This window comes from Dendrobates tinctorius, unplaced genomic scaffold (assembly GCF_039654945.1).
Source record: "Dendrobates tinctorius isolate UK_male_01 unplaced genomic scaffold, ASM3965494v1 ptg000003l, whole genome shotgun sequence".
Classification (NCBI taxonomy): Eukaryota; Metazoa; Chordata; class Amphibia; order Anura; family Dendrobatidae; genus Dendrobates; species Dendrobates tinctorius.
The window spans coordinates 26,266,284-26,293,779 of record NW_027361671.1 but is presented as its reverse complement, the minus strand read 5'-3'; the positions used below and the strand labels follow the sequence as shown (position 1 = coordinate 26,293,779).

The 27,496-nt window shown below is 41.7% G+C and overlaps 1 protein-coding gene across 6 annotated transcripts in view; it reads left to right on the top strand.

Moving 5' to 3' along the window:
* MCTP1 (multiple C2 and transmembrane domain containing 1) overlaps positions 1 to 27,496 on the top strand; it is a 1,234,258-nt gene that overhangs the window by 289,195 nt on the left and 917,567 nt on the right. Inside the window, exon 1 of one of the 6 annotated variants that reach the window (XM_073590296.1) lies at positions 21,754 to 21,880. The exons of the other annotated variants lie outside the window; for them this stretch is intronic. Coding sequence (XP_073446397.1) covers positions 21,824 to 21,880 — 57 coding nt within the window. The 5' untranslated portion in view covers positions 21,754 to 21,823. Of the gene's footprint in view, positions 1 to 21,753; positions 21,881 to 27,496 lie in introns of those variants that run through there. 6 annotated transcript variants of the gene reach the window in all.

Sequence of the window (27,496 nt, the reverse complement as noted above, 5' to 3'; positions counted from 1 at the left end):
AAGTTTCAGCCCGAAGAATAGCAACACTAAATGAGAAGGAGATGATATTTGCGTACATGTAGTTTCAAATAATGTAAAATTTTTCAAGAGAGATAACTGTGAAAATAGCTTAGAGAGAAAGTTAGAGATAGTAGCTATGCTGTCTTGGCCTGTCCCTTTGGGAAAGTGTCGTTGAACAGCACCCTACCTCTCTGCATGCAATGTATGACTTAGGCTGGTTTCACACTTGCGTTTTTTTTTGCGCTAAAAAACGCATGCTTTTTTTCCCTATCTCTTACATGGGTGCGCATACAAATGCGTTTGTACGTGTTTGTATGCGCATGCATTTTTTGTAGTGTGCGGTCGGGCGCACAAAATGCATCCTGTTGCATTTTTTGTGCGTCCGACTTGCCCCAAAAAAACGCATGCGCACGCAATGCGTTTTTTTTACAGCCAAACACCCATTATAGTCTATGCACAAAAAATGCACACAAACCCGAAAAAACGCACACAAACACATGATGTGTTTTTTATGTGTGTTTGCACTGCGCACGGTGCGCAGCGCAAAAAAACGCAAGTGTGAAAGTAGCCTTAGGGAGCTTCTGATTCAGATAGACCCAGAATGAGTGACTGGACCATCTCTTCAGCGAAAACCACTGAAGAGGACTAGGGTTTTAAAATAAGCCTAAATTCTTGTCCCACATCTTCTTGACCACAACAGATTATACTGCCTGTGTTACCCATAGCAACCAATCACTAAGCATCTTTCATTTCACCAGAGCTGTTTTAAAGATGAAAGCTGAGCTGTGATTGGCTGCTATGAGCAACAGTTTTCCTTGCAGACAGTTGTGGTAACTGAGGCCTATTATTCTTATCATTTCTATGGTGTTATTGTCCTTCTATAAAGCTGGAAATAGCACAATTTATTACCGTGCCAACACGGTTCACCCTCTGACACAGACTGCAGGGGGAGCCCAGAATCAGGAACTTCTTTGTCTGGAATGAAGCATCTCATTAACTTAAAAATTCAAACACAGATTAAAAAAAAGAAACACAAGACAGATTTCTCCAACCCAGCTATTTTAATCGGTGTAACAGCTCCAACCTGACAATGCCTGGTTCGCTTTAAACTTATTTTTACAGCTACAACTAATGCCACTCTAAATTAGTCCTTCTTTACAATTTCTAACTAAATAGTATTACACTCAGGAGGCGGAGCCGCCACACTGAAGTGCTCTGTGCTGCGGGGACAGACGGGAGGGAACCTGGAGATGACATAGTTATATACAGGGAGAGATGACATACAGGTATATACTATATACAGCAGAGATGACATACAGGTATATACTATATACAGGGGAGATGACATACAGATATTATACTACATACAGGAGGAGATGAAATAAAGGTATATACTGTATACAGGAGGAGATGACATACAGGTATATACTATATACAGGAGGAGATGACACAGGTATATACTATATACAGGAGGAGATGACATACAGGTATATATTACAGTATATACAGGAGGAGATGACACAGGAATACACTATATACAGGAGGAGATGACATACAGGTATATACAGCGGAGATGATATACAGGTATATACTATATACAGGGGAGATGACATACAGATATACTACATACAGGAGGAGATGAAATAAAGGTATATACTGTATACAGGAGGAGATGACATACAAGTATATACTATATAACGGAGGAAATGACATACAGGTATATACTATATACAGGAGGAGATGACACACAGGAATACACTATATACAGGAGGAGATGACATACAGGTATATACTATATACAGGAGGATATGACATACAGGTATATACTATATACAGGGGAGATGACATACAAGTATATACTATATAAAGGAGGAGATGACATACAGGTATATACTATATACAGGAGGAGATGACACACGAATACACTATATACAGGAGGAGATGACATACAGGTATATACTGTATACAGGAGGAGATGACATACAAGTATATACTATATAAAGGAGGAGATGACATACAGGTATATACTATATACAGGAGGAGATGACACACAGGAATACACTATATACAGGAGGAGATGATATACAGGTATATACTATATAAAGGAGGAGATGACATACAGGTATATACTATATACAGGAGGAGATGACATAAAGTTATATACTATATATAGCGGAGATAACATACAGGTATAAACTATATACAGGAGGAGATGACACAGGTATACACTATATGTAGGAGGAGATGACATACAGGTATATACTATATACAGCAGAGATGACATACAGGTATACACTGTATACAGGGGAGATGACATACAAGCATATACTATATACAGGAGGAGATGACATACAAGTATATACTATATACAGGAGGAGATGACTCATGCACTATATATAGGAGAAGATGACATACAGCAACAATTTATGTGCAATATAATCATAATTTGTTATAACTAACCAATGCAAAAGCGCATGCAAACACATGCATGCGGTTGTGGACAATAGGCAAGTGCTATTTTACCGGCGAATTTTTGAATTTACACAAGCCACGCCCAATGGGCATGTTTTATGTAAATTCTTGAGTACACAAACGCAAAGTGTACATATATCGTTGCGTACGCTTGCGCTTCAATAGCCAGTCATGCATTTTTTTACGCATGTCATCCGCAGTCATCCGCATATTTGATGCCGCAAAGAATGCAACAAGATGCGTTCAGTGCGCCCCACCGCATACCACGAAAAGAGGCAACCGTACGCAAACGCACCTGAACGCATACAAATGCATGTCCCTGTGTACCCCATGTTAAAGATAGGTACACAGGATGTATGCGAATGTATGCACATCAAACGCAGCGGATTAATCCGCAAATGTGAAGCTGGCCTAAGTGACAGACAGAATGGCAGAATGGGAGTGATGAACTTGCCTGTGAGGTCTTACAGTCTACAAGGGAAGAGAAGGAGACTGTAGGTGAGAGTAAGGGCTGCTAATATGGTGGAGTGGTTGCAGTAGCAGGGTTACTGCAGGTGGTATCATGTACCGTAGCTATTGTTGCAACACATTCTGGCACTCTTCATATAAAATCACTTTATTCTTCTAAAATACAATTTATAAAATCAACCTTGCAGAGAGCAGATAGGACTTCCAACATGTATTATAGGTTGTAGGCTTTTTTCAAGAGGTGAATTTTCAGGTTTCGTTTGAAAGTTTCAAAGATGAGAAATATTCTCATAGAGGCAGAAGAGTAAAGAGGAGATAGTTGAATTATTCAAACAGCAAAACTAAATATGGATAGAACGTGTTGTGACGTAGTGATCATTAGCGGGTTGGGGTATACTTGCTTGGCAGCGATATAACACGCAGGAGGATTGTATTTTTATCTGAATTTCACCTGGGTTTATTGCTCCTTATCCCCAGCAGCACAAACACAAAGTAAAACAGCCCTTTAGATCCAGCAAAGCAAAATAACAATGTCAATAAACAGGGCTTAGCTCCATCAGGCCTGTGGGCACACAGGCTGTGCCATGTCCAGCACGCAGGCTCTATAGCCTAAACACAATCTTTCTAAACCCGGTCAGCATACCACGGATCCCTGTCCATTACCTGTTGGTGTCATCCATACAGGTTTCCGGATGCCTCTTATCCTCAGAGGTATCCCAAAAATGTCTCTCACTGACCCTGGTCAGTATCAGTCACGGTTGTCAGACCGTCCACTTTGGAGGTGTCTCACAGACCTCCTTCCTCTGGCTCAGACTAGGCAGCACAGCAACATGTACCAAACACACAGGCTCCATTACATAGCCTCTAACCACACCCACAGGTGAGGTAACATCACATGCACTGGTCACATGATCATGACCTCACTGCAGGTCCTCAAACACCTGCAGGTCCTGAAGGAAAACAGGGGTACAGTGAGCACCGTCACCCAGAGGTAGCCTGACCATCCCATCTCTCAGCTACCTGCAACCCAGACCCAGGTGCACTAAACGAGATATTAGTGCTCATGGGCTCTAAAGACAAAAAAACTCGGTTGCATCACAGGGAGCATCCATCCCTGTGACATATACCTCCCATTAACCACGCGACCACCAGTCACACCACAGTGTGTAAGATTGTTAGGTGGAAAGCCTCACAGAAAAATGTTGCAGTAGTCTAGACTGGAAACAGTATGGGTAGTCCTTAATATTTTTTGTTGATTCAAAGCTGAAAAATGAGTAGATTCTTGAAATGTTTTGAGTTGGATGCAGCAGGCGGCAGTGAGGGCTTGAATTTGTGGTTAATAGAAAAAAACAAAGTCATATGTTACACTGAGTTATTGGACCCGGGAATCTGGTGGATTTACTAACAGGTTTTTTATGTCTGTTTGGGGATTTGAGCCTGGGTTCTGTTATATGAAAAAATGAAGCTACACTGACTCTGCTCCTACAAAACTCGACGGTACATCAATCTGCTCGACTCCTTTCACTTCAAAACATTTTGCTTGTTCAGCATGATAAGAGTAAGGAAGTAAGGAATTTACATTTTTTATATGGAATAACAGACATAAATATACAGAAAATAATTTCAAAGTAGAAGTTAAACTATCTAAGTTTTGTTACAGTCTATACATCATATACACATTTAACACCTAGGCTATGTTCACATGCAGCCTTTTTGTTGCAGCTTTTTAAAGCAGCCAAAACCTGCTCTTTTGGTACCAAAAACTGTTTTGCTACATTTTTGAAGCATTTTTTCACTTTCTTATTGCATTCTACAAATCAAAAAACGCTGCAAAAATACTGAAAAAAATTGACATACTGCAGATTTCAAACAATCTTCAGTTGTCAAATTCAGTCAGAAAAAAAAAACAAGCATGTGAACGAGATTTCTGAAATCTCAAAGCTTTTGCTGTAAAATTCATCTTTTTTCGCCTAAAAAAATGCTGCAAAAGCACTGCGTGTGAACATATCCCAAGGACACACACAGGATTCCGGATCTCCCTGCGGCTGTTTTCTACTCTTTCCAGCCATGGCCGTTGCAGACTGCTGGTTAGATGCTACATCTGCCAATCAAGAGCAGAGGGAAGGGTTGTAGAGCCCTTAATGCAGACAGCTTTCAGCTCAGCTGTGTTAGGGAATGGCTTGAAGGTACTTACAGTAGCTTTGGGCTCCATTTTAACAATTTGTTTTCATATTCATGGTGCTAAAGCACCACAAAAATTGTAAAAAAAAGTTGGCATCTCTCCTATTTAGTGCTGTTTAAACTGATCATACTATTTTTACAGGAGTTATTCACTCAAATATTGTGTCTTACAAATGGGCGCATGATGGTCTTAAAAAAAAAATCTGCAGAACAACTACAGGAGTTCTGGACTTTATCCTTACTGTATCCCCACTAGTCTACTCTCTTCCTGTTTTAGTGGAGGATGTCATGTTACAGCTGTAGCCAATCACTAGCCTTTGATTAGCTGCAACCGTGACATCTTGTCGGAGCCATAAGAAATGATCTCTTAAGTCTCTCTACCGGCTAAGACGGAACAGCAATCAGTGGCGGCTGTTTTGATGTAGGGATCACATGACTTTCCGAATTTGAAGAGGAAGCGAGAATGGCAGAAGGGTAGTTCCATTGCCAGTAGCGAGGAGGGACACTGGGGTATAGTCAGTAAGTATATGTTTTTCTTTTAAGACCACCACAGGACTATTCATAAGAAACAAGCCTGTGGTGAAAAACCCCTTTAAAGGAAGCAATCTTAAAAAAGACATACTGTATATGATGAATTGCTGATAATACAATTCCTTTATGACCCTCGTTATTAATGCAGAGCTTTCACTTCAATGTCGAAGAAATTTTTTTTTTCTTTGCTTTCACTACTGACAATATCACTTACCTCTTTAGTCCTCCATGAAATATTGTGATCCCAGTCATTTTGGAATCACGATGCCACTGCCACAAGTACTAATAATTGTGCTGTTCCTACTACGCCCACCCAGCAAATGCCACGTAAGACCCTGTGAAGCCTCTACATATGCTTCCCCGTCAGGACTGTTCTATGAAAAGAATAGTGAAGCATTATATAATGCCGCAAAGCAAAAAAATCTAAAAATGGAAGACACTGATAACATATAGGTATGTCTTCGAATTGTGTCATTAATGATGATGGAGATTGGAAATAACACTGGAAAAGAGCATTGAAAAAAAATGATAGCTTAATAATGGCAGCAATTTTGAGATGTCCAGTAATACATTTCTCATGTGCACCATTAGGAGTTTTTAACTATTACTCTGCTTTATAAGTAATTCAGGTGTAATAAAAAGCACTGAGCAAAGCTGAGATCTAACGGACAAATAAAATTCCTATTGTGCTTGGATGGAAAGCGTAAAAAGTCATTAGAATCCTTACATCCTTGAAACAAAGGCTTCTATAAGGCCACATTCACACGTTCAGGATTTGGTCAGTATTTTACATCAGTTGTGTAAGCCAAAATCAGTGTCAGTGTTTGCTAAAACCAGGGATGGAACTTACAGAAGAAAAGTATAATTGAAAAGTTTGACACCTGTTCTGTGTGTTGGAGACTTTACTAGTTTTGGCATACAAATATTGATCAAAAATAATGATGTGTGAATAAAGCTCAATAGTCATAAAGTGTAAACTTAAAGAGAACCTGTCAGGTCCCCCACAACCCTCAACATTGGGTAGCACGGTGGCTCAGTGGATAGCACTGTTGCCTTGCAGCGCTGGAGTCCTGGGTTCGAATCCCACCAAGGACAACATCTACAAGGAGTTTGTATGTTCTCACCGTGTGTTTGGAGTTGGATTTCTGTGTTTACTCAGCAGGGATCCAGATCCTCACATTCTGCACTCTCCTCCTATTTATCCACTGCAGAGGAGATTGCCTTGCAGCCAATCTCTCCTGAGGCTAAGCCCTTCTGTCCTCTTACTGGGCATGCTCATGCCCATTGGAGATTGGGAGTCATGTGCTCAGGTCCCACTCCAGTTCTCATTGGTCCATCTCAGAGATCTGGAAGCGTGCAGAAGGTCCTGGCTGCTATAAAAGGTGTGTGTGTATATATAGACGGATGCATGATTCTGGTGACTGACATTTGAAACCCCTTTTCTCTGATATTACACATGTGGATAGGGACTGAGTTAGAGCCAGCGCTCCTCTGCTTCCACAGCTGCTAGCGTCCGACATTGCGCTTGCGCCTTGCTTATGTCGTTTAGCGGCACTGTCCACACCGCGCTGCAGTAGCAGCTCCTTTGCATTCGCAGTTGCAACATCGTGTGTGTTTTTTACTGAGTACTGTGACTACAACAGGCTCAGTCATTTGTGTTTGTACTTTTTGGCATCTCTGTGAGTTAACTGAGATTGCTCTGCGCACTTGGGTGAAGTTTAACCCTGTATGCATTTCCGCCATATTGCTCCTGCCACCACTTAGCAGCAGTTATATCACCTACTGCACGGTGGACCCCGAGCGGCGAACGCACTGTATTATTATTTTCATTTAGTGTGTTCCGCCGTTCCTAACACTGTGTTTGCGTGGGTTTCCTCCGGGTACTCCAGTTTCCTCCCACATTCCAAAGACAGACATACTGATAGGGAATTTAGATTGTGAGCCCCATCAGGGATAATGATAATGTGTGCAAACTGTAAAGCGCTGCGGAATATGTTAGTGCTATATAAAAATAAAGATTATTATTGTTAACATTTGTATGTGTATTGCTAAATTTATTACCTAACCGTGCCTTTATAACTTTAGACTCCTAAACACATTTAAAAAAAGTATTTATAAGCTTTGTTTTTTTATACAGACTAGTCGTTCTCTCTGTATGTTATCACGCCCCTGTGGGCATGAGAACATGATTTGCAGGAGGCAGCGTCATGGCCAGCTGTCTGCAGGTCTCGTGCGTGCATCCAGCTTTCTTTAGCAGTGCTTACAGATAGTTTTGCTTGTTCCTGCTTCTCTCAGTGTGCGCAAGTCATTTTCTGGACTTCCGGTCATGCGCAGTGCACCTCTGAAGACCGGGAAGTGTACACCCGACTTCAGAGGAACAATAACGTGGCTGAAGAAAGCCGTACACAAGATTTGACATGATGCCGGCAATAAATTTTCCCCAGGGCTTTAAGTCCTGGAGAGTTAAAAAATAATTCTTCCTATGCACTGAGATCATTTGGTTCTACAGAAAAATCCCATTTTGCCACCTCGAAAACCCAGATATTTAAGAACGGGCTGAAACATCTGTTAGTGGTGCTGGATGCTCTAGATCAAGAAAGTTAAAGGTGGAAAAGCTATTTATTGAAATCAATGTGCAGAGGAACACATTCCGGCTCTCAGTTCATTATCTTATATAATTCGGTGTTATCTGTAGATTTAATGCTTCAAGGTTGCATATAATCCAATTAAAATGAGTGGAAGCAGGGCCTGAGGTGCTTTTAGTTCAATATAAAAAGTTACATTGTATTAAAAAACAACTCCGTACTCCCAAGAAATTGAATAATTTGTTTCCGGATACAATTTCCTCCAAGGCTAGATTCTCCTATTAAACAAAATCAAACTAAGGCAGTGAATATTTCTGCAGATCATTCAGCACCCTGTACGTTACATCTATACACATGAGATTTTGGGGTGCAAGTCCAGGTAATTGTAGGGGATCTTTCAGTCATTTATGACTTTCGGCTCACCATTTTTTAAAAATTATCAGACATTAGTTGTTCACATTTTTTAACCACTTTCAGACTGCCCATATAAGTTTGGGTGGTCCATTTTTCACTTTGCAGTGATGTTCTAAAACATTCCTTCATAGTAGAGCAGCTACACCCTGCGGGACTGGGTAGTCAGCTGTAAAACACAGCTGGACTTCCGATAGAGAAGGAACCTATGGTTTATTACCATCCCTGTTTTCTCGATCACTCAAGATGCAGCGACAACATCGAAAGTCAAAAATAATAGATATGAGCAAGTCAACAATGAAGTCACTGGAAAGGGTCGTCAAATCTAGGAACATTCAACTGGCAATGAAGGCACGTCTTATACATAGTTTGTTTTTTTTCTGCAGTAACATATGCATGCGAAACCTTGATGATAAAGAAACAAGACTGAAGAAGAATCAATGAAACATTGGTCCCAGTGCAATGCGTTGTTTTTGCGCCTGTCTCTCGTCTGTATTTCTCTCAAGTGTGACGCCGGCCTTAAAATCATGCAATCCCTTTAAACACTGCATTTCACAGAATAATGGAGCTCATGGTGTGGAAAATCATCCTTCATTAAATTTCTAGATGGGTTTTGGATCAGATCCAGCATCTTTTACAAATGTGTAATCCATAACCAGTCATACAATATTAAACTGAGTCATTTCAACATTAATGCCACTTCTGCCTGCTGAATAAGTAGGACATCCAAAGTGTTTCATCACATTAATGAAATAGATAAACCCCTTATGCCATAAGGCCAAAAGATATACTAAACATAAATGTACAGATATAAAAATAAACATTAACCCTTAAGGACCAGGGGTATTTCCATTTTTGCATTTCTATTTTTGCTCCCTTTCTTCCCACGGCCATAACGTTTCTATTTTTCTGTCAGAATGGCCATGTGAGGGCTTGTTTTTTACAGGATGAGTTGTACTTTTGAATGGCACCATTGGTTTTACCATATCATGTACTGGAAAGCAGGAAAAAATTTCCAAATGCGGTGAAATCGAAAAAAAAAAAAGTGCAATCCCACAGTTGTTTTTTGGATTTTTTTTTACAATGTTCACTAACTGCTAAAACTGACCGGTGATTATGATTCTCCAGGTCATTACGAGTTCATAGACACCAAACATGTGTAGGTTCTTTTTTTATTTAAGTGATGAAAAAAAATTCCAAAGTTTGTAAAAAAAAAAAAAAGAAAAAAGTTGCCATTTTCCGAGACCCGTAGCGTCTCTATTTTTCGAGATCTAGGGCTGGGTGAGGGCTTATTTTTTGCACGCCGATCTGACGTTTCTATTGATACCTTTTTGATGTGTATACAATCTTTTGATCGCCTGTTATTGCATTCTATTTCAATGTTGCAGCAACCTGAAAAACATAATTCTGGCGTTTCAATTTTTTCTCGCTGCGTCGTTTACTGATTGGATTAATTCTTTTTATATATTGATAGGTCGGGCGATTCTGAACGCAGTGATACCAAATATGTGCGTAATTGATTTTTGTATTGGTTTATTTTGAATGGGGCGAAACAGGGGGGTGATTTGAACTTTTTAAAAATATAAAAAAATATATAAAAAACATTTTTTTTTTACTTGCTTCAATAGTCACCAAGGGAGACTTGAATCTGCAGTTGTCTGATTGCCTCTGCTACATACAGAAGGGCTGCAGCCCTCCTCTATGTAGCACATATGCTCACTTGCTATGAGTGCCGACTGTTGGGCGCCGCCCATAACTATCTGGCTATGACAACCACAGGGGTCTCCTGCTGACCCCGGGTTGTCATTCCAACCCATCAGCGACCCATGGTCATGTGACACGGGCTTAGATGGGTGGAGGCAATGACACGATTCCTGAGCGTACATGTTAAATGCCACAGTCAAAGTTTGGCAGCGGCATTTAACATGTTAACAGCCGCGGGTCGATCGCAATTCTGGCTGTTAGGGGCACATGTCAGGTGATCAGACAGCTGTTATGTGCCGGAAAAGGTGCGGGCTCATCGCCGGAGCCCGCACCAAACGGGGAGGCGTCCAAAGACGGAGTCTGCCCGTCATTGGACGTTAAGGTGTTAAAAGGAATCTGTCAGCAAGTTTTTGCTACCTCATCTCAGAGTAGCAAAATGTAGGAAAAGAGACCCTGACTCCAGCGATGTATCACTTAGTTTACTGGGATCAGTAATTGTGATACAATGAGAGTTTTTAAATGTAGCATGTAGCAGAGCTCAGAGAGCTGCCCCCACCCACACCCCTGCTTAGCAGCTTTTTGTGTACATTTTATATTGGCAGTAAACTTCTAATCAGTGGTGGTGGCAGAGTTGAACCAGAATGCACACGGACACCAGTTCAGCAGGGATAATCTACTGCACATAAAACACTCATTGCATTGAAACAGCAGCACACTGCCTACTAAGTGACATCACTGAAATCAGTGTCTCAGCCCCTATATCATGCTGTCATCAGACTACATAGCAAAACCTAGGAATAAAAATCCAGAAAAGAAGGGGTTAAACCAATAAAACTCACCAATAAAAGGTATACTCCAACTACCATATGCAACCAGAAGAAAAAGGAGTTCAAATACATATATATAGCCTCATGAGGAAGCCAACGCGAAACGCGCGTTGGGGCTGCCCATTCTGACCATTTACTGGGACTAATTTGAGTGAGAATTTATCTTGTGCTGGAATTGCTACCTTGGTATTTCTAGGGTCTGTATGGGGCCATATTGATGGTTATATAATAGTTGATAATACCCATGGTTATTATTTTAGAAGTACCCAGCACTATGATAGTGTCACAATAGGTATACATAGTGCTATGAAAGCTTTAAAATCTCTAAATCCCAAGCCCATACAACTATGTAAATGTGTTAGATTCATGGTCATGTGTCCTTCACTGTGTTAGTTATTATTATTATTTTTATGGGAAAAAAATATATGGTTATAGAGGAATTTTTTGAAAATTGTTTTTATTGATAATAATTAATAAAAATAATATTTTATATGGGTATTTGAACTCCTTTTTCTTCTGGTTGCATACATAGCAAAACCTGATGACAGATTCCATTTAAAGCTGCAGTAAAGAAGTGTTCTCATTATATTCATTTTTGCATAGCCAAAGGATTTGCAATACATATCTGATGGGTGCAAATTCTGCATCTGGGAATGAGATTTTCCTTACCAAATGGTGAAGCAGCGAATGGATTGAGAGATAGCTATGTACAGCGGGGAAAATAAATATTTGATACAACGACGATTTTGCAAGGTAACCTACCTACATAGAATGGATATACAAACCAAAAAATAATGGAACCAAGAGCAGTAAATAGATAAAATATATAATTTTATTGTTATTCAAAAAATTGATAAAATACAAACTTAGGATGACTCAATCACAAAATATGAAAACGGGAATAAGCAACACCTAGTTACCACACACAGATGAGGGAATGGTAAAAATGGCAATATATAAAAACAGTTGCATATAATAATTATAGCCTGATGGAATACACAATAGGATATAGGCAGTATTCAAAATCTATTACCCATCACAAATAAGGAGGGGGGACGGTACAAAAAGAATTATATATACAGTTAGGTCCAAATATATTTAGACAGAGACAACATTTTTCTAATTTTGGTTCTAGACATTACGACAATGAATTTTAAACAAAACAATTCAGATGCAATTGAAGTTCAGACTTTCAGCTTTCATTTGAGGGTATCCACATTAAGATTGGATGAAGGGTTTAGGAGTTTCAGCTCCTTAACATGTGCCACCCTGTTTTTAAAGGGACCAAAAGTAATTGGACTGATTAAATAATTGTAAATAAAGTGTTCATTTCTAGTACTTGGTTGAAAACCATTTGTTGGCAATGATTGCCTGAAGTCTTGAACTCATGGACATCACCAGACGCTGTGTTTCCTCCTTTTTGATGCTCTGCCAGGCTTTCACTGCAGTGGTTTTCAGTTGCTGTTTGTTTGTGGGCCTTTCTGTCTGAAGTTTAGTCTTTAACAAGTGAAATGCACATATTTTTTACAGCAGAGTATTTTTGCACGTTTGTCATACTGTGTTTCTTCATGTTTCAGTCTTTGGGTGGTGTGAACATTGTCCAACCGACCTGTTTACTTTTATGCATGTCACATGTGTTTTTAATCTATTAGTTTCTTGCTTGTGCAAGTTTTGGGACATCCCCGCCCCTCTCTTGTGTGACATGCATATAAAGAGCCGTCTTACACAGCGTGCCCACATCAGGAAGCGTCTTTCGGAATCCTGCTCCTATAGGTACTGTTCACATGATCAGGTTTTAAATACATTAGATAGGACTGCTCCGAGATGGGTATACCATGACGTTGGTGAGGTGGCTTAGTATGCATTTTTTGCAAAAAAGTATCAACTAAATACCCTGTTTTTGTTATCTTTTTTTTTACTAGCACTTGCTGCCTACTGTTATATATTTTTTACAGCAGAGTATTTTTGCACATTTGTCATACTGTGTTTTTTCTTTGTGTTTCACTCTTTTATTAGTTTGTCCGTTGCCTCTGTCGGGAACGTAATATCTTCTCCTGAACTACTCTCAGGGTATTGCGATTGATCTGAGTCCTCTGGCTCTGAACCTGTGGAGTCTTCTTGTGATACAAAAGAGGGGCTGGATCTATCTCTCCCCTTCCTGTCTGTGTCCGTTGTGGCCTGCAACACCTTAACTGACTTACAGACTTTGGACTGTATCAGGGATTTTAAGCTTTCAGAAAAAGTGTGAGTCTCTTCTCCAGTTGTCCTGTCAATACAGTCCTGACATAGCTTTTTATTCTAGGAGGCTCCTAACCACCGTCTGCATAGGGGACTCTCCCTAGTTTTAAGCTTGGTTTTGCTCTTTTTAGGGACCCCCTATACTCCACCCCACCAATGTATAGAAAAAAAAAGGGAAAGGGTAGGAGACAGGAGAGTGAGAAAGAGAACAGACATTAGTGTGCTGTACTTTCTCTGAGCTCACTCACCACTCAGACGCTTCAAATGGGTACCGGATCCGGAGGTTGAATGGTGTTCTTAATGTCTCCTCCAGAGACGATGGTCCTCTCCTTCCTGGAATCACGGAGATCCGTCTGTGTTCTGCCCGAGCGGCCCCCGCTGCTGCTGCGTGGCTGTTTCTTCTCCTGTGAGCACGACCGCCCTTCTGGCTCCTGCTGCTGGTTCTGCCAGCACTTCTGCCTCCCCTTTAAATACCTTTCTTTAATACAGGAAGGGTGCCTCCCTTCTCTTTTCCCATCCAGTTGACTTGCGGTGCGCGCTCTTGATTCAAACCCCGTGGGCACCTGTCATCTTATTTCCAATGCACGCTTTTGGTGATAATTGTAAGCGGTATGTGGTGGCAGCATCATGCTATGGGGGTGTTTTTCAGCTGCATGGACAGGACAACTGGTTGCAATTGAAGGAAACATTAATGCGGCGAAGTACAGAGATATCCTGGATGAAAACCTCTTCCAGAGTGCTCTGGACCTCAGACTTGGCCGAAGGTTCACCTTCCAACAAGACAATAACCCTAAGCCCACAGCTAAAATAACAAAGGAGTGGCTTCACAAGAACTCTTTGACCATTCTTGACTGGCCCAGCCAGAGCTCTGACCTAAACCCAATTGAGCATCTCTGGATAGACCTGAAAATGGCTGTCCACCAATGTTCACCATCCAACCTGACAGAACTGGAGAGGATCTGCAAGGAAAAATGGCAGAGGATCCCCAAATCCAGGTGTGAAAATAGAATTAGACTTACCGGTAATTCGGTTTCTAGAAACCTTCCACGACAGCATAGGAGGTTGTCTCCACACCCTAATGGGGGACAGGAAGCACAAAGAGGTTAAAAGGTCCCTCCCACCTCCCTCTCACCAGTGACTTATAACTGAACACTGTAGCACCGGTTACCTTGCGATTCTCAGAATTTGTCCAAGAATACAGGGAGGGAAATAGTGCTGTCGTGGAAGGTTTCTAGAAACCGAATTACCGGTAAGTCAAATTCTATTTTCGCTAGCAACCTTCCACGACAGCATAGGAGGCATAACAACCTATACTGCACTTAGGGTGGGAACAATGGCCTGAAGAACTTTTTGGCCAAAGACTAAATCCCTATTGGACACAAGGTCCAACCGATAATGTTTGGTAAAGGTATGTAACGAGGACCAAGTTGCCGCTTTGCAGATCTGCTCTGAGGATGCGCCTGCCCTCTCAGCCCATGATGCAGAGGTAGATCGTGTTGAATGAGCCCTGATCCCCATAGGGGATATGATGTTCTGCGCTAGATATGCTTCAGAGATGGCTTTCTTGATCCAGTTGGCAATGGTGTTCTTTGCCACCTTCTTTCCTTTGTTTGCACCCGACGAATGGATAAACAGATTGTGGTCGATTCTGTAGGATTTCGTAAAACTCAGGTAGTGAAGAACTATGCTCCTTACATCAAGCGTATGAAATACCTCCTCTTTAGGATTCGTTGGGTTCTGGCAAAACGAGGGAAGAATTATCTCCTGTGACCTATGAAAGTCAGACACAATCTTTGGGAGAAAGGATGGATCAAGAGAGAGGACTATGAAATCATCTCTAATAGTTAGGTAGGGCTCTCTGATTGAAAGAGCCTGGAGCTCTCCTATACGTCTTGCCGAGGTTATTGCTACAAGGAAGGCTATTTTACAGGCAAGAAGTTGAGAAGTACAAGACGACAGGGGCTCAAAGGGGGATTGAGTGAGCCCCTTAAGCACCACATTCAAGTCCCATGAAGGAATGTCAATTTGTTTTTTTGGGTGTAGCCTAGTAGCTGATGTCACGAATCTTCTTATCCAGCGGTGGCTGGCTAATTCGCAGTTGAACATGGAACATGGAGGCCGAGACCTGTCCCTTCAGGGTGCTAGGCTTTAGGCCTAACTCGAGCCCATTCTGCAAGAAGTCTAGTATACGGGAGATGTTAGGATTTGCTGGGTCAGGAGGGTTCGGCAGACACCATGATGAAAATGATTCTTCCATACTTTGTTGTATATGGCATTGGTGACCGGCTTTCTTGCCTTCTGAAGGGTCGCGACTACCGCCTGTGATAGACCCTTGGCCCTCAAGATTTGGGCCTCAGTAACCATGCCGCTAACTTCATCCCCCGAAGGTTTGGGTGGCATAGGGGACCCTGCAGGAGGAGGTCATCTTCCAGGGGTAGGAGGAGTGGCCCATCTACCTGGAGTTCCGTGATTAAAGAATACCAGCTCTTCTTTGGCCATAGCGGAGCCACCAGGATGGTTTGAGTTTGATCTTCTCGGATCTTTCTCAGGGTTGCAGCAAGGATTGGAACTGGGGGGAGACATACGCCAGACAGAACTCCCACAAGGCATCTACTCCCAGAGATCTGTCCCTGGGGTTCAGGGGGAAGTATTTCCCCACCTGAGCATTTCTGCTTGATGCTAGCAGATCCACCTCCGGAAGGCCCCACCTGCTCACTAGTTTCTGAAAGATTCTTCCGTTCAGACTCCACACGCCAGGCTGGATACATCTCCTGCTTAGGCCTGGATCACACTTCCGTTTTTGTAAATCCGTCAAAATCCGTTGGTTTCCGTTAAAAAACGGATCCGCCATTTTTTTGGAGGATCCGTTTAGTCCCATAGACTTCCATTAGCGGCTACCGCTGATCCGTCAAAAAAAGGATCCTTTTGCATCCGTTTGCGGCAAAACGGAAACGGATCTGTTTTTTCACACTCTGATGGATGCAAAAAAATGGATGTGTAAAACAGGCCTTAGGAAGTCTGCCTGAAGATTGGAGGTCCCCTTTAGGTGCACTGCTGTAAGTGAAAGGAGGTGCCTTTCGGCCCAAGAAAATATTCGTCCCGAAAGGTTTTGTAGGCTGTTCGACCTCGTGCCACCCTGGTGCCTGAGGTGTGCCACTGTCGTTATGTTGTCGGAGTCGACTTTGATATGATGACCCTGGACCAGGTGTCTTGCGGCCAGGAGAGCTTCTTCCACTGCCTTGAGCTCTCTGAAATTTGAAGATGTCGTACTCACTTCTCGACTCCATAACCCCTGGAATGGCAGCTGGGATACTACAGCTCCCCAGCCTTTTTTGCTGGCATCTGATGTTACCGTGATCAAGGGGACCTGGGACCAGCTGATCCCTTTGCGCAGGTTTTGGCGGTCCAGCCACCAGGCTAGTGAAGCCTTTACCCTTTCTGGGGTCAGGACTCTTGTTCAGGCAATTGTGGTGTCTGTTCCAATTTCCTAACATATGGGACTGGAGGATTCTGGAATGGGCCTGCGCCCACGGTACTGACTGGATACAGGACATCATCGGCCCCAGTATTGACATAGCTGACTGGAGGGTCGGGGACCTCTGTTTTCTGAAACTCAAGATCTTTGATTCTATAGCCACCTAATGATCCTCCGGCGGGAAGGACATCTGTCTTCTTGAGTCTAAGAGGACTCCCAAAAATCTTATTTCCTAAGAGGGCTGGATCTGCGATTTTTTTATTTTTTTTTATATTCGGGATCCACCCCAGGGATTGAAGAATGTCCAGAGTTTGAGTCACCTGATTTTTCAGGGTCTGGTAGGAGGTTCCTATCATCAATAGGTCGTCCAGGTAGGGCACCACACATATACCTCGACTTCTGATGTGGGACACAGCTTCCGCCATAACTTTTGAAAACACTCGTGGGGCAGAGGATATCCCAAAGGGAAGCACGTTGTACTGATAATGCCTGATCTCGGGACCCTGACGGATCGCGAACCATAGATATTTCCTGTGAGCATGATATATAGGGATGTGAAAATAGGCATCCATCAGATCTATGGTCGCCATGAAGGAAAGAGGCCTTATCAAGGGGATGGCAGTCCTCATCGACTCCATTTTGAATTTGCGGTATGCAATGTGGCGGTTGAGATTTTTCAAGTTTATTATTATTCTCGCCTCTCCTGTGGGCTTCTTTACTAAGAACAGCTTGGAATAATAGCCCTTTCCTTGCTCTTCCACAGGGACTCGAGAAATGGCACCTGATTGCAGAAGGAGCTGCATGCCAGACTCTAGCGTTGCCAAGGCCTCTCAAGATGGTAGGGAGGTGACTCTCAGGCACCGCGGGGGGGTGGATTCGAATTCTAGAAGAAAGCTCTCCTTGATCACACTGAGGACCCAGGGGCTGTTGGAGATCAACTGCCAAGAATGGAAAAAATTCTTAAGCCTTCCCCCCCCCCCACCGGGACCGAGTCATTGTTTTTCCTGCTGGTGTTGCTGCTGCTGCTGGGGGACCAAGATGTTCTTGCCTTTCCCCTTAGCATAGCTCCATCTTTCTGTCTTTCCCTTCCCTTCCAGCTGGGATGACCGGTTCTGGGGGGGCTCGATAAAACTGCCTCCTTGGGGCCTTCTGCTCAGGGAGCGCTTTCTTTCTATCTGTGGACTTCTCAAGGATTTCATCCAGGGCTGGGCCAAAGACGTGTTCACCCATGAAGGGGATAGAGCAGAGCTTAACCTTGGAGGTAACATCCCCGCTCCATGTTTTATGCCAGAGGGCTCTCCTGGCAGAATTAGATTGTACCATAGACCTGGCAGAGGTGCGGATCATCTCCATGGATGCGTCCGCCAAGAAGCCTGTAGCTCTCTGTAGTATGGGGAGGGATCCAAGATGTTCGCCCCTTGATGTCCCCCGAGCAATATGATTCTCTAGCTCCTCTATCCACTGGAAGAGGGATCTAGAAACACATGTGAAAGCAATTCCTGACTTTAAGGCAAAGGCAGAGGTTTCCCAGGACTTTCTTAAGAGGCTTTCAGCTTCGCGGTCCATTGGATCCCTAAGCTGGGATACATCGTCAAATGGAAGGACTATTTTCTTCACTACTCTTGCTACCTGGACATCAACTTTTGGTATGTCCCATTTAAATGCATCTCCCTCCAGGGAGAATCTATGCCTGAGCTCCAAAGGAGCCGAGTAGCATTTCTCTGGGTATTCCCATTCTTGGGAGATCATATCCGTTATGCTCCTATGTACTGGAAACCCTGCCAGTCTGGGCCCTTTGAACCCTCCAAACATTTTGTCTTGTGCCGACTCAGGGACTGGTTCATCCTCTAGTCCCATGGAGGCACGCACCGCACTGATCAGCTCCTCCACATATTCTGAGGAAAAGAGGTATCTTCTGGCCTCGGCTGATTTAGAGGTTGTTGGTTCCTCCCATTTTTCAGATCCTGAATTATAGGAATGCTCTGACTCAGAGTCCGATTCCTCTAACTGCAGCCTTCGCTTTTTTGTGGAAGGTGAACCCACGGCTGGTAGAAATGGAGGAGGTGGAGGGGGAGACAAGGCGGCTAGGGAGGTCTGAACCTGTTGTGTATAATGAAAATAACTTGGCACTCAAATGAATGATCCTTTGCACATGAAGTTTTTAAAATATATAGAAAAATAAAAACTTCATGTGCAAAGGATCATTCAGTTGAGTGCCAAGTTATTTTCATTATTCACTTCGGTCTGGGTAACCTACTTGTGCACCTTGTGGTGGTGCCACGCTATACTTGACACTGAACCTGTTGTGTGACCAGGCTGCGGATTTCCTCAATCAATGAGGGGTGCTCAGACCTGACCACTCCGTCCGTGCATGCCTGACATAATTTTTTCCCCCAGCTTGAGGGAAGCTTTGTACTACATATGGCACATTTAGCTGGTTTACTGGTGGTATTGGTGCTTTTATAGGCAGACTTTTCTCCCTACAAGAAAGGAGAGAAGCATTTTGATGACCCCTACCCAAAATTGCACCACTAGGACCCACCCCAATAGCACACTTACTGTGGCTGGGGCAGCACTGGGCTCCGCAGATGCAGGGTGGGAAGAACCGACCATGCCCTCAGTGCTTTGCTCATACTCACTTTCCCCCTCCCCCTCCCGGGGTCCGAGCAGGCACGGATCCAACCGGCGTGCTCCACGTGCTGCCCGGGGACCGCCATAGGTCCTGACGTTTCATCTGAGCTCCCTGAAGGAACGCGTACCCCGGAAGTGACCCGCGTGCGTGATGTCACTTCCGGGTCGCCGACAGCCGCGAAAGGTGGAGGAGAGACCGGAGAGCTGAGGGAGGCCTCCGGTCGGGGATCACTGGCCCGCTTTACTCCCAGAGGGAGCGCGGGTGGGCCAGGAAGGTCCCGAATTCAAGCGATGATGGGAGCAGCACGGAGGAGGGAAGGCAGAGCCACCGACCACCACTGCCCATCAATAAAATCCTCAGATACACTGCAGCAGCCGGCCACGCAGCATACCCGTAACCTCTCCATGCCCCATGGGGGACAGGAAAGACACTGGTGAGAGGGAGGTGGGAGGGACCTTTTAACCTCTTTGTGCTTCCTGTCCCCCATTAGGGCGTTGAGACAACCTCCTATCCTGTCGCGGAAGGTTGCTAGAGAAAAACTTGTTGCATCATTCCTAAGAAGACTCATGGCTGTACTAGCTCAAAAGGGTGCTTCTGCTCAATACTGAGCAAAGGGTCTGAATACTTATGACCATGTAATATTTCAGTTTTTCTTTTTTAATAGATTTGCAAAAAATTCTACATTTCTGTTTTTTTCAGTCAAGATGGGGTTCAGAGTGTACATTAATGAGAAAATAAATGAACTTTTTTGAATTTACCAAATGACTGCAATGAAACAGAGTGAAAATTTTAAAGGGGTCTGAGTACTTTCTGTACCCAAGAAAATAGACTCCCCTATAATGACTTATGATATATATACATGCATATATCCAATGTCCATATCACCAAACAGGCAAGAGAGCAGCTCCTATAAACATAAGGGAAACATAATACAATAATCTGCAATCAGAAGTACAGATTCTAAAAAAACTATCACAATCTGGGTTCGATTACTTTAAAAAATGTATGTGACTCATTCCATTACAAAAAAATAAGCATATGCCTAAAAAGAGTAATGGACATTTTAAAAAAAGGTTAATAGGTTAGAGTAGAGTAGAACCTGGCCAAAAGATTCTAGCTTGTTGTGGTGGCTTAAAAAAATCTTTTTGGCAAAAACAGAAGCTGATGTATGTGATCTGGTGTTCGATGGAAACTGTTAGTTTGATTGGTGAGGACATGATGGAGTTTTTCCGAGTGGGCAGGGGCAATGTTCTGTGGAAGGGGTGGAGGTGGAGCTGGGTTGGAGCCTGGATAGAGTCTCAAGAGAGCCCAAAAATGTTGCCAGTGTGGGGCCCTGAAATTCCTGGTGGGAGTCCTGAGCACACAGTTTTATTTTTGTTACTTTTCAATTTCTTTGTGTTATACTCTCCTTCTACTCAAGCCCTGCTCAAGAATGCACACACTTTATCAGTCTTTCATCGAATATCTTTTGAAATGAAAACAAAAGAAGGCACATATGTATTGTTTTTGCATAATTTTCTACAAGTTGTCAAAACAGTGTGGTCAAAATCTGATCTGACTGAGCAGATAAGGGTTTAGTTTTACAGGAGACCGAAAAGAGGAGATATAAGCGTTCATAGATATGCAGTCCTTCATATGTGGTCTCGGATTGGTTATGGTGGGTGCCTTTTATGACATGGTTGGCTGTAGCTCACCCGCTCTGTGTTGCGGAAAGAACAATTGAACAGCCTAAGCCCCACCTATATACCATCACCCCCTCTCTCAGATTAACCAGCATTAGTAGAAAGGAGGTGAAATAAGATGGATACATTCTGGGACACCTATCCAAGACTTACGTTCCACGTATTTGCCTTGAGAAACTGAATACAAGATCTAGAAAGTTAAGGATATTATGGTAAGTCTTGCTAGTCATCTGTGCTCGCTCCGACCCTTTAACAACATTTAGCCAGCTTCTGCATACTGTATGGTACTGTTTGCCTGCCTTGAGCTGAAGGAAATGCTGTGTTCTTTGCAATGTGATAAACTTACGGAATACAAAAATGTAGTAATACTAGGTGCAGATTTGTGTTTCAATATAAGAGCCTGCCACCATACCGGTAAATCATTTCCTTCCCATATTGTGGAGCAACAGTGCCTCTCCGTCACGTCCCATCCCTCTCCATTACTGCCTGCAATTTGAATGCAGAGGCAAGTGATATCTGAACATGAAGCTGGGGATGTGTACAGATCAGGATAGGCTAGCCATGAATGTGGAGGTGTAGTGTCAGTCTGAAGATGTGTTATCCACTATTGCAGCATTATGTTAGACATCTGCAAGCTGAAAAATATAGGCACCTTGCCACTGCTGTCTGCTCAGGTACAGTCTATGATCTTATTTTATTGGAACTTTCACTGCCAGTTTATGTATTATTTGTGTGTGCTTACTGTGTCATCAAAGAGGTGGTCGTTTTGCTTTTCCATATGCATTAAATCATAATGTAATTTTATTATATCCTAAAATGTAAATGCATAAAAGTGTATATTGCACATTGAGAATCTTATGACATATTCACATGCAACATATGTTGGTAAATGATAAGGGTTGTGTGTGGGACAGCTAACTTGGACACATGATGTAGTAGTAGATGAGATCTTGTCTGATTATCTGCTCTGTTTAATGCCTATACCAAATACCATTGAGCTAAAAATGCTACTATTACTATTTGAATGTATTCAATAGTTTATGGTACATAGTCAATTCCAGTTGAATTCTTGTAAAGTTTAGGTACCAGAAATGTATTTCAGTAAGATGGCAGTGTTTTTTGATTGTAGCCAACTAGCCATGACATCAGATTGCTTAAAAATATATATATTTTTTAAACTTATAATGGGTCCTCCAAGAGTAAAATAGGCACAAAATTGAGTTATTATAATAAATAATACTGTAAGGAGAAAACTTATGTGTACAGGACTACATTATGATTGACATCATGCCATGTATTGTCATGCTTTGTTATCCCACAAATCTGTTAGGAGAGCCCTTCATACGCCCACTAGCACTGTAATACGTCTTACACTATATGCCTGTCAAAATGGTAAGGTTTCCTATGTCAATAAGCTATTGTACTACTTTGCTTTTATGCAGCATTACAAGTAGAGCTTTTGTTTTTATGTGTAGCAATGTGTGTATATATAGTTTTACTTTTATGTTTCAATGTAGTTTTTGTGTAGTAAGATTTGTGTTTACATGTAGATATCCTTTTGTGTTTATGTGTAGTAATATTTGTATGTTCACATGTAGCTATCCTTATATGTGTAGTAAAATTTATATGTTTACATGTAGCTATCCTTATATGTGTAGACATATGTTTATAGGCAGCTATCCTTTATATGTAGTAATATTTGTACGTGTACAGTTGTGGCCAAAAGTATTGACACCCCTGCAATTCTGTCAGATAACACAGGTCAACGAAAAAAAATTTTTTTTCTGGTGTCCAAAATATTTTAATGAATTTGGGGTATTTTTGGGGTGCTGATTCTGAATATGTCATCAGTTTTGCCAGATTGGCTCAAGTTTTTGAGATTTTTGGTATCTTATTTATAGCACTTGTTGGTAAATGCGACGCATCATCTCATTAATTTCTTTGGATTAGTACTTGAACTGAGCAGTTCTCAATATAGTTTTGTGTTAATTAGTGTTCTAAAAGTTTGTTCATAGCTTGATTTTTGCACTAACTTTATGTTGTTGTCTGTTTTCCAGTGAAAAGCATGAACTCATCATGAAGAAGTTGTCTTAACGATCCAGACTCATTCTGTTACATTTGTGGTGAATATACACTGCCAAAACATAGAAGAAACATAACACACTTCGTAAAAAAAGTGTATTTTGCCTATTTTGGGGTTATGCTTGGGGACCAAGACAAGTTTTGGGCACCACACATAGTGTGCAAAGCATGTATCGAATTATTACGAAAATGGAGCAAAGGACAAAGAAAAAGCTTCAAATTTGGTGTTCCAATGGTGTGGAGAGAGCCAAAAAATCATCATGATGACTGTTATTTCTGTGCAGTGCAAGTGCAAGGATTCAATAAGCATAAGAAACGAAAATGGGAGTAACATGGAATCTGCAAGAAGGCCTGTCCCTCATTGTGAAGATGTGCCTGTACCTGTGTTTACCATAAATAACAGTCATCATGATGATTTTTTGGCTCTCTCCACACCATTGGAACACCAAATTTGAAGCTTTTTCTTTGTCCTTTGCTCCATTTTCGTAATAATTCGATACATGCTTTGCACACTATGTGTGGTGCCCAAAACTTGTCTTGGTCCCCAAGCATAACCCCAAAATAGGCAAAATACACTTTTTTTACGAAGTCTGTTATGTTTCTTCTATGTTTTGGCAGTGTGTATTCACCACAAATGTAACAGAATGAGTCTGGATCGTTAAGACAACTTCTTCTTGATGAGTTCATGCTTTTCACTGGAAAACAGACAACAACATAAAGTTAGTGCAAAAATCAAGCTATGAACAAACTTTTAGAACACTAATTAACACAAAACTATATTGAGAACTGCTCAGTTCAAGTACTAATCCAAAGAAATTAATGAGATGATGCGTCGCATTTACCAACAAGTGCTATAAATAAGATACCAAAAATCTCAAAAACTTGAGCCAATCTGGCAAAACTGATGACATATTCAGAATCAGCACCCCAAAAATACCCTAAATTCGATGAAATATCTTTGGCACCAAAAATGCTGTTGACCAGTGTAATACTCAGTTTCTTCCTGAAAATGATTGCAATCACAAATTCTTTGGTATTATTATCTTCATTTAATTTGTCTTAAATGAAAAAACACAAAAGAGAATGAAGCAAAAAGCAAAACATTGATCATTTCACACAACACTCCCAAAATGGGCCAGACAAAAGTATTGGCACCCTCAGCCTAATACTTGGTTGCACAACCTTTAGCCAAAATAACTGCGACCAACTGCTTCCGGTAACCATCAATGAGTTTCTTACAATGCTCTGCTGGAATTTTAGACCATTCTTCTTTGGCAAACTGCTCCAGGTCCCTGATATTTGAAGGGTGCCTTCTCCAAACTGCCATTTTTAGATCTCTCCACAGGTGTTCTATGGGATTCAGGTCTGGACTCATTGCTGGCCACCTTAGAAGTCTCCAGTGCTTTCTCTCAAACCATTTTCTAGTGCTTTTTGAAGTGTGTTTTGGGTCATTGTCCTGCTGGAAGACCCATGACCTCTGAGGGAGACCCAGCTTTCTCACACTGGGCCCTACATTATGCTGCAAAATTAGTTGGTAGTCTTTAGACTTCATAATGCCATGCACACGGTCAAGCAGTCCAGTGTCAGAGGCAGCAAAGCAACCCCAAAACATCAGGGAACCTCCACCATGTTTGACTGTAGGGACTGTGTTCTTTTCTTTGAATGCCTCTTTTTTCTCCTTTAAACTCTATGTTGGTGCCTTTGCCCAAAAAGCTCTACTTTTGTGTCATCTGACCAGAGAACATTCTTCCAAAACGTTTTAGGCTTTTTCAGGTAAGTTTTGGCAAACTCCAGCCTGGCTTTTTTATGTCTCGGGGTAAGAAGTGGGGTCTTCCTGGGTCTCCTACCATACAGTCCCTTTTCATTCAGACGCCGACGGATAGTATGGGTTGACACTGTTGTACCCTCGGACTGCAGGGCAGCTTGAACTTGTTTGGATGTTAGTCGAGGTTCTTTATCCAACATCCTCACAATCTTGCGCTGAAATCTCTTGTCAATTTTTCTTTTCCGTCCACATCTAGGGAGGTTAGCCACAGTGCCATGGGCTTTAAACTTCTGGATGACACTGCGCACGGTAGACACAGGAACATTCAGGTCTTTGGAGATGGACTTGTAGCCTTGAGATTGCTCATGCTTCCTCACAATTTGGTTTCTCAAGTCCTCAGACAGTTCTTTGGTCTTCTTTCTTTTCTCCATGCTCAATGTGGTACACACAAGGACACAGGAGAGAGGTTGAGTCAACTTTAATCCATGTCAACTGGCTGCAAGTGTGATTTAGTTATTGCCAACACCTGTTAGGTGCCACAGGTAAGTTACAGGTGCTGTTAATTATAATTGCACAAATTAGAGAAGCAAGCATCACATGATTTTTCGAACAGTGCCAATACTTTTGTCCACCCTCTTTTATGTTTGGTGTGGAATTATATCCAATTTGGCTTTAGGACAATTCTTTTTGTGTTTTTTCATTTAAGACAAATTAGAAATATTTGTATGTTTACATAGCTATTCTTGTATCTGTAGAAATATTTGTATGTTTATATGTAGCTATTCTTTTAAGTGTATAAATATTTGCATGTTTACATGTAGCTATTCTTTTATGTGTAGTAATATTTGAATGCTGATATGTAGATCTAAGGGTTTACTCGCTTTTAGGCAGCTAGAATTCACACAGGCACACATTTTCTGGGTCAAACAAGGAGATTTATTAAAGTGCATAAACTTTTAGCAGAACGGTAAACAGCCTTTCTCTGGTATAAAGGAACAAAATAAATAATCCATACACAGGCACATGCGGACTCACCCATTCAGATAAATGTCCAGTTGTTTCTCAAGTTCTGCTAGAGAGATCAGCACCAAGAGGTATTTTCACCTCTCCTCCAAGACACAAACCTCAGTCTCTCTTCTGTGCTGCAATACTGGCTGTTCACCTGGCTCAGTGTAGTCTGCAGCTCCCAGCAGAATCTACACTCTGCTTAGTTCCCCAGCACACTGCACACCAAGTGAGCCTACTTCCTGCTTCTAATAAAAAGCTATGCAGGTTCCTCTAATCAAACCCTGCAGAGTTAAAATTTAACCCTGTCCTACCTATCTTTGCTACAGCTGCTATTCTTTTCTGTTTATGTAGCTGTTCTTTTGTGTATGTACATGTAGTTATTATTTTGTGTTTATGTGTAGTAATATTTGTATATTTATAGTAGTTCTTTTATACTAACCCTTTTGTGTTTGTCTACTGATGATTATATGTGTTTGGCTTTTGGCAAATTCAGATAGTGCATTTTGTAAACATTATATTTTGCTGTTAAAACACAGTACAGGTCTGGTGTATATACATTTCTATGTTATAGTGGGAAGATGAGTTATTCTAGCAGCAACTGGATGTTTTGAAAAATGTCATGTACTTAAATTGGTAAACTCTTGTGGGAATCATAAATAATGAATGGTTGTAAATGTGGGAAAGCAAGTTAATATTTAATTAAACCTTACAATTTGAGCTGTGCTTATTTTGTTAAATGTCAATAAAATCAAATCTTAAAAAAAATATATAAAAACTACGTATAAACCTGTGTGCATGAAGTACGAAACAAAATTATTGTAAGATATGTAGGCCAAGCAGTCACTTTTAGCACAGTGAAAGCTGATGGTTCTATCTCTGTGTGATGGTGTTTGAAAAGTGAAATGCCATGCTGAATGCCAGTGTAACAGGCCAAATTAACCCCTGAACAGACTAAACCTGGGTATAGATTGGTCCAGGCCAGAGTATGCTCGGAGGATAAGCTGTCCTAGGCCAAACTATAATATAGGCTAGACCAAGTTATACCCCTCCAGGCTGCAATATGCTCCTCTACTTTATGAACCCTTGTAAAGGAGACAGAGTTTAGATGCCATTTTTTAATAACCTAAAACTGACACACAGTGGGAAGTTATTTATGTTGTTAATCACATGATGAAGATTGATGTTACAATACAATGTGACTGGTAATGGACAACAGTTATTACTGAAATTACACTGTTGTCCAGTAATATAAGAGCTTTTACCTTAGAATGCAATTGTAACATAATCTTTTCACTTCATTGGTTTTCTCACACTGTCTCTGTTTGGTTGAAAAATGTGCAGATCTCTTTCTATTATACTCAGACACAGCTGCTTTTAATGTGCAACTACTGAGAAGTGCGGCAGGATTCTTTGCCTCATTATGTCTTTGTGGAAG